This window comes from Nestor notabilis, unplaced genomic scaffold, assembly GCF_000696875.1.
Source record: "Nestor notabilis isolate BGI_N333 unplaced genomic scaffold, ASM69687v1 scaffold29033, whole genome shotgun sequence".
Taxonomy (NCBI): Eukaryota; Metazoa; Chordata; class Aves; order Psittaciformes; family Psittacidae; genus Nestor; species Nestor notabilis.
The window spans coordinates 49,331-57,310 of NW_009922845.1; the positions used below are offsets into that span (position 1 = coordinate 49,331).

At 48.7% G+C, this 7,980-nt stretch overlaps 1 protein-coding gene across 1 annotated transcript; it reads right to left on the minus strand.

Annotated features, from left to right (window-relative positions):
• Positions 1-3,160: 3,160 nt before the first annotated feature.
• On the minus strand, positions 3,161-5,031 carry F2RL3 (coagulation factor II (thrombin) receptor-like 3). Its single transcript, XM_010011840.1, is given in 3 exon segments — positions 3,161-4,236; positions 4,862-4,977; positions 4,979-5,031. Coding segments are annotated over 3 exon segments (1,245 nt in total).
• Positions 5,032-7,980: the final 2,949 nt, after the last annotated feature.

Genomic DNA, 7,980 nt, shown 5'->3' on the forward strand with positions numbered 1-7,980 from the left:
GAGTTTGGGGGTTTTTCTTTTCTAAATATCAAAGCTGCACAATACAAACTCTGCTGTTTGCTGGTTCCAGCCTCAGCTATTTAATACTTTGAGCCTGGGAGAATGAGACATTTAGTCACCCTGATGATGTCTGTGTGACTAGCTTCCCACAGAAGATGGGACCCACAGTCTGGATTCTTTGGTCTCCTGTCCTTGGTCCCTTTCTGGCTTTACTTTCCTTGTTTCATCCATGTATGCTCCTGGGTAGATGTTTGAAGTCATTTAATATTCTTTGGCCCTCTCATAGATCCTTGGGCAGTCAGACAGCATCCCCACTGGGGAGAAGGAGATGAAGGTAGGGAGTCTGAGCCAAGTATTAAACCTGACTTCCTTCAGTTCCCTCAGGCTCTGGTGCATGTAATGTACTAATTCAAGATGCAGACATTTCCCTTTTGCTGCCAGCTAAATAATTCCTCCTAGTGGTGCCAGCCCATCAATCATGGCCTTGTTCTGTGGTGTCTCTGCATGCCACTGCTCTCATCTGTTTGAGGCTGAGGAGTCTCACCTCTGGTTTACAACCAGCAGAAAAGGCAGAGACCTGGACCTTCAGAAGGTGAAGGCAGAGCAGCCTTAGTGTCCTTAAACAGGGACAGTTAGAACAGGACAGTGTATGTGAGGCAATGGGCAGGGTTTCTGGGTCCTGCAGCCTGACTTCACCTTGAGTGCTTCTTCCCAGCTTTGGCACTTCCAGGGAGATCACTCGTCCATCTGCCTCCCCCCATCTTGCCACAGCAAACTGACTCCTTTCTGTAGTTAAAAAAAAAGCAATTTTATTAAAGGAACTGAATAAAGGAACCTGCACTTACACGCTTGTGGTTGCCTTTTCTCCCCTGTCACTGGAGTAAAGGAGCAGGTCTCTGCCGCCTTCTCCCCCGCAGCTGATGGTCCCTTTATCCATAGATCTCCCCTGTCCTAGATTGGTTGTTCATGTTTCTTGCAATCATCAGTAGTTCTCAAAAAACCTGGATTATTTTTTTTTCATTCCTCAAAATTCCAGTTGGAATATAGAAACTCCTGGGCCCAGGTCCACGAGAGCCACTGGACACAGCATAGCCTTCCCAGACTCAACGTTACTCCATAGGCTTTGGCCCAGTTCTGATGCTGAAGCTTACCAGTCACACTCCCACCCCTGAGAACACAAGGACATCTCAGCACTGAAAAGTCAGGCTTCAACCTTGTGAAGACCAGCAGCCATAGTGTTGGAGAGAAAGGACTGATCTTTTTCACCAAGGAAGAGGTCAGTTCAATAGTTGAAAAGCCAGCAAGGACAGCAGACCTGCTGCTGCTTTGGGCTTCGACTTGGTTTGGCTTAGAGATGTTTGCCTCTGTCTGCCAAAGAAATGCTTCTCCTTTCCTTTCCTCTGATGGTCCTTCACTGCAAAAGGAGAAAAGTGACAGTGGGTTTGTAAGACACCTACTTGTATCCAGCTACGTTACTGAATGGCTGCAGCAGTGCTAGTTATCAGTGATTTTTGCTTGCAATCCTTTCAATGAAATTAATATTTATATATTTGTAACTGTACATTATGCAGAGTAATCGTTACCATGGTATTTATTTTAAAGCAGTAGTTCCACTGTTCGTTCTTGTCCACATGTTTTGCTCTTGCCAAAAAATCGGCCTCAGTAGAAAACAAACACCAGAGAACTCTTCAGCTTGCTTGAAGATCATTGAAACACCAGCACTTGCTCTGCTGACATCAACTATTGACATTTAATGCACAATAACCTGGTTTCCATTACTGTGAATGGATTATCTGGTTAGATAAACCTCCATCTGGGTTTAGTACTTGCTGTTTCTGACTGAGTGACACCAGCCCTGGCTACCCCAGGTCCCTGTGCTCAGTAGCTGGTCCACCCTGTACGTGTGCAGTGCTGTACCTACAGAGATAGGCTCTAGTTTTTTACCTGCATTTTGCCCCCACACATACATGTACACATAAGCAGTTTTGGTTTGTTCACGCAAATCTTAGCAAGTCTGAGTCCAGAAAAGGGTTTGGTTTAGATTCTGATAAATATTTTATTAAAAACTGATTTTAAGACAATCTCGTCTGCCTCTTCTTACATTGTAGGCTGTAAGTTTGTTCGCTCACAGGTTGTGATGAGGACAGAAGTCATGCCTCTACCAGTAAAACTAAAGAATTCGGGAACTCTAAGGAGGTTTATTGCTCATTTTCTGTCCTGCTGGTTATTACTGGGATGTGCTTTATTTGTGTCTGAGAGGTGAGCTGCCTGCATCCTGTCAAGTTTGTAACAGGCTCCAATAAGCAACAAGCTGGGTCACCTGTTTCGTAAGAGACAGCTTTTGATTGTGTGGTATTACACAGAAGAAGTGTAATGTCACAAAAATTACATGAGAAGGGTAATGAGCAAGGGTTTTTTCAACTCCTACTTTACTTAATTTCCCTTTAAGAGACATGATCACTTTTAAAAACTCACTAATGCTTCCTTTGCCCCAAAGAAGTGATAGATGCCAAGGCACATCTACAAAAACAGGGATGGGTGGATGGGATTTTACACTTGTCACCAACAATGTGCTAACATTACAATGGTGTTGCTTACTGATCAAGACACAAATGTACTTGCTAGAAAAGCCAGTGTTCTGTATTCTCTTGACAGAGTATTTCTGGTCAGGAGAGCACCTTTCCCACAGGTACCTCCTAATACTATTGATATGTTCAGAAATCTGGTTTTGCAAGTACCTGTTATTTTTCAGTTCTGGATGAAGGGAGTATGCATTTAAGGACAGCAAGCAAGTCAGGAGCAGAAAAAGAGAGCCAACACAGATAGCAATCAGCGTGCAAGATGCATTAAGAAACCCACACCTAGGTGTAGTGGTAAGAGCATCCCTGGCAATACGTGACCAGAAATGGTGCATGCAGTGTTCACAGTAACAGATCTATACATGTCCAGCAGTCCACATCTTGTCTGGACTCCACATCTCCCAAGGAATCCTGTGGCCCAGGTTTAATCAGCCTTAGCTATCCAGACAGGAGAAAGGACTTGTCTCCTAGGAAATGCTGCTCACTGCTCTGGATGAAACTTGTGGAATCCCATCTTTGTCTTCATGTCATCCCCACTGTATGTTGTATGTGCCTTGGGAGCAAGGAGCCGGGTTGGAGGCTTACACCAGTGAATCCTTGGAACTTTTCTGAGGGAGTGTTTCCTTGGAAGTTTTTAGGGATGTGGTGTTTTGTTTTCTGTGACTGAAGAACCTTCTTCTCACCTTATCCCGGAACTCTTCAGAAACATAGTAGTAGACAAAGGGATCAGCGCAGCTGTTAAAGGTACTGATGGCCAGGCTTACCATGTAGCCGATATACAGGTTGCCATACAGCTTGAAGTCATAGCTGGAGTAGTGAACAAGGAGGAGAACATTGCTGGGTGTGTAGAAGGCAACAAGAGTGAACAGCACGAGAGCTGTGAGCTTCACAGAGTAGGAATAGCGCTTCCCGCTGTGCAGGAGGGCTCGAAGCACCGAGCAGTAGCTGAACAGCATCACCACCAGCGGAGCGAGGAAAGCGCAGGCGATCAGGCAGATGAAGTAGTAGAAGTAATACCCGTCATCCTCGTGCCTGGGGAGGACATCGTGGCAGAGAGTGATATCTGCTCCGTACAGGGGATATGACTGCTGCTGCAGTGTCAGGGGCAGGGTGAGAACAGCAGCACAGAGCCAGACAACAGTGCAGGTGCAGGCAGCAAAGGCAGGGGTGCGGAAAGAGCGTGAAAAGAAAGGATGCACCACAGCTAGGTACCGGTCGACGCTGATGCACGTGAGCAGCAGCACTGAGCAGTACATGTTGCCGTAGAAGAAAGCTGTGGTGAGCCTGCACAGGCCTTCCCCAAAGGGCCAGTTGTTCCCTAGGAAATAGTAGACAATCTTGAAGGGCAGCACTAACACGAGCAGCAGGTCCGCTGCAGCCAAGTTCATCAGAAAGACAGTGGAAGTCAACTTCTCAGCCCTGGTGGTCAGGACCCACAGGGCCAGCCCATTTGAAGGCAGCCCCAGGAGGAAGATGAGGGTGTAGAGGCAGGGGATGAGCCGCACAGTGACCACGCTGCCCAGCTGAGAGCGTGTCGCCTCGTGGATCAGCAGGTAGGTGATGTTGTTGATGGTTGCCTTTTCGCCGGGGATGGCTCGGGGGCACGGTGTGACCGCTGGTGTCGTTACCTGCTCACTGGTGCTGTTCTGGGAGTAATCTGTTGGAGAAATGCAGTCTGTTAGCTGCTAGTTGTGCCCTCGCACTCTGCAGAGCACGCAAAATGCTTCCCACAAAGGCTGCGGGTTTGCATTTTACATTGGGGTCCCTGGAAGTGGGAGTTCTCTGGCAAATGCTGGGCAGCAGCAGCTTGCTGACAGAAGTGGGTGTGCAGGAGCAGCCATCAGCAACCTTACTGAGAAGTTACACGATTCCTCTGTCGCGTGGTTTCCCACTGCTCACAAGTGACTGCTGTGTCGTACACCCATCACCAGGCCTGGGAAACCAGAGAGCAATTCCTCTGCCCAGCTTTCAAAAGAATCCCAAGCTCTGGGGCCATGCCAGGGTAAAGTCGTGGCTGTGGGAGTCTTTTAGCTAAAGAATTTCGTTTCAAAAGTGCTCTGTTTTACTTCTTTAATTTTTCCTTCTAGTTTCTTTCACCCATTTCTTTCTCTTCCACTGTGCTTTCTATCACTTCCTGCTTCAAGTGAAGTATGCACAAAGCTCTATTAGAGTGCTCTCCCCTGTGAATTCATTAAAAAATGAGTTTTCTGGGATCTTATAAAGGTACCAAGTATTGAGGACTTTAAGAAGCAGCAGATTTCCTCCCGAAGTTACGTACTCACCATCGTAGTCTGAAGAGGCCAGGCAGAGTCCCCAGAAGGCACAGCACAGCAGCAGCCTGGGGGGCAGCCATCCATTCCCGAGGGTCTCCATGCTGGTGCAGGATCCAGTAGTGCCCTGCTGTGCTCAGAGCCGTGTGGGAAAGGCAGGATTAGTGACCCTGCTTACTCATTTCCTTCTGCTGGTCCTTAACTCACGGAAGCACCAGGCTGATCCCATGAAGGATGAGGCATCTGGGGGGCTGTCACGACCTGCACGAGTGTGTGTAGCCCAAGCAGACACTTAACTCCAGCGTCAGATGTGGGCCTGGGAGGGGCATCTGTATCCAGATCCAAAGGATATTGGGGCTGCACTTCATCATCAGAGCCAGATAATAGCTCGAGTGACTCATTTGGGCCTCCTTCCTGCACCAGAATGTTCCTAGAAATAACAATGTGGTCAGGTTTGATGCAGTCTGAATTTGGTTTAGAGTATAAACTGAGCCCACACACCTCTGACCTCCTGTGTCTGTCCAACCAGAGAAACTCAAGTGGCTCTGCATGAGATCCAAGGTCTTTCCCCATGCTCTGATTCAGAATACATTCTGGTAGCACAAATTGAGAGGGTGTCAGCCCTCAGAAACACAAAGCAAGGGAGCTGCAGTTCCAGGCAAACCTCCCCAGCTCCCAGGGATTACACTGGGCTCTTGCAGCCCCGTGTTGTGGCAATTAAAGGGTTTTAGTGTCCTGCAGCCCCTACATCAGGCTGGGCCTTTCTGAGTTCTCTTGGTTCTGCTCCTGCTGCCTGGCTAAACAGGAGGCAAAGCTCCTGCACCTTCCCTCTTGATTTCACTGCAGAGGTCGATTAAAAGTCCTGTGGGTTGAAGCTATTTGCATTTGGAAGAATCAGCACCAGCCTAGAGCACCATAACATAGGCTTGATAAGTGGCAAGACCCCCCCAGCTCCCTGGAGACACTGGGCTTCTGCTGATAAACCACCAGGAAAAGGGAGAGCTGCTCCTTCCAGCAGGAAAGGGGCCTGCCAAGGTTTGCACAGGAAGCCCCTGCTGTTGGGTAGATAATGGTGAGTTGCAGCCACTCTATCCCAAGAAGAGCTGTGTTTTTCCAGAGATGTGCAGTCTTCACCCAGCAAACCCCCACGAGGGTTGGGGACTCTGGTAGCCAACAGCTTGGAGCAGTGGTGTGCTGCTGCCCTGTGCCTGCTGTGTGTGTGGAAGATGCCTTACAAGGCGTTGTAAGACTGGCAGAGGTGACCTGAACCTTTAAGATCTTTTGCTGCTCGGTCCCCCTATCTCTAACTCCTTGCGAGTACAAGTCTCTTCCATGCTCTGCCTCACACAGCGTTGCTGGGAACATCCCAAATCCCCTCCCTTGGCTTGAGTCCGAGCCCCAGTGCGAGTGACCACTTCCCACTGATTGTCAAGTTGGGTAGGCCAGTGGGGCAGGAGGTCACAGCTTGAGAGGCTGCTGGGTTTCAAGCTCTCCAGCCCCTGCCTGGCTCTGCAAGGGAGTAAAGACAGAAGCTGGAGTCCGGGCAGTAGGAACTGTGAATTTGGTTTGGCAACCTGAGGAGCAGCTCATTTCTTTCTCCTCAGCTTATGAATGGCCTCTTCTGTGAAGGTTGCAAATCGGAGCCTGGCTGCTGTTTGATGAGATTCTGCTATTCCAAGGAGAAAATGATCCTATTTCCTTTGCTTTCACCATATTCCCACATCCTTGTGCCGAGCGTGTCAAGAGGTGGAGTTCCACTGGCAGGGACAGGGAAGATGCAATATTAGATGTTTTGCTTTTGTGATTCTCTCAGGATTTATGAACCATTATAGAATGACTCATGTGGCCACATATTTTCCATGCCTCAGCCAGGATCCTTTCCATTCTGTGCATGCAAAAAATTAGACATAATCAGGTTCAGATAGTGTGCAAATCACAGCCCTGCTTCCTATGGCCAGGTCTCTGGAGTGGAGCAGAGAGAGGTTACTTGTTGCTGTGTCCTTCATTTTTCAGATGCTGTGTGATCTTTAGTGACTGCTGTAGATACAGAACAGCTTGCTTGAGAATTCTGATGCCAGAGGTTTGTCATGGCTTGTTAATATCTCTTTACGTCGTGTGATCCCTGCCCTGTGGGGTAATGGTTTGGTTCTCAAGTAATTCGTTGTTCAATAGATCATTTCCTGGGAGAAGGCGCTCTTTTATTCCATGGCTCTGACCCTTAAAGATTCAATGCTGGAGAACAGGCTTGGGGTGTGGAAGCTCAGAGGGAGGGTACAAACACCACCTGGCCTATCCCATGCGTCTTGAAGGCTTCGAAGAGCAAATTGGGGAAGGTAAATCACTGGGTTTGTGATTTCTGCTCTGTCCCAGCAGCTCCAGAGAGTTTTTCAGCTGCAAGCTCAAAGTGTGATATCAGGAACCTTGGTGCAGCCAATACCTGCCCAGGCTGAGCTCGTGTGTGACGCAGACGTGAGCTGACCGCGGAGGCGGCAGCTCTGTCCATCACCAGCACCTCACGTTTTCCGTGGGTGCAGGACTGGCTCTGCCTTCCCCAGCTGGTGCAGCCACAGAAACCTTCCCCCGCTGACTGAGACAGAAACGATGGCCCTTTGGACCAGGATCCCCCCACCCCAGAGTTGTCTTTGCAGGCTCCGGCACCTACAAGACAACTTCATGCCTTCTGCACCCTCCCTGACTTTGCCATCACACCAGTCCCATTCCTCTTGCTTCATCAGGGTTTCTTACCATCACCACAAGACTCTCCAGCTCCAGGTAGTCTCCCTGCCTCTCATCTTCTTGTTCCACAGTTCTCTTCCCACCCAATCTTTTTCCCTGGGATACACCACACCTTTTGTGCTCACATTCACCTCACTGCTTGTAAGCCTTATGCTGGTGGAATACTTCTGGGGAGACAGGTTTTTTCCAGACTTACTCTTCCGCTTGCTTGCAGTTTAATTAGCATCACTCCAACTCACTAGATGTTCTGGAATAGCTTCTTCTGGTCCTTTCTCAGCAAGATAATGACACTGGCACAGGGACTACCTTGCATGAACCAGACACCATCATCCCCTTTCAGCACTGGGTCTCACTGGATTCATCCTTCAACAAGTGTATAGTTCAGAATTGTGAGG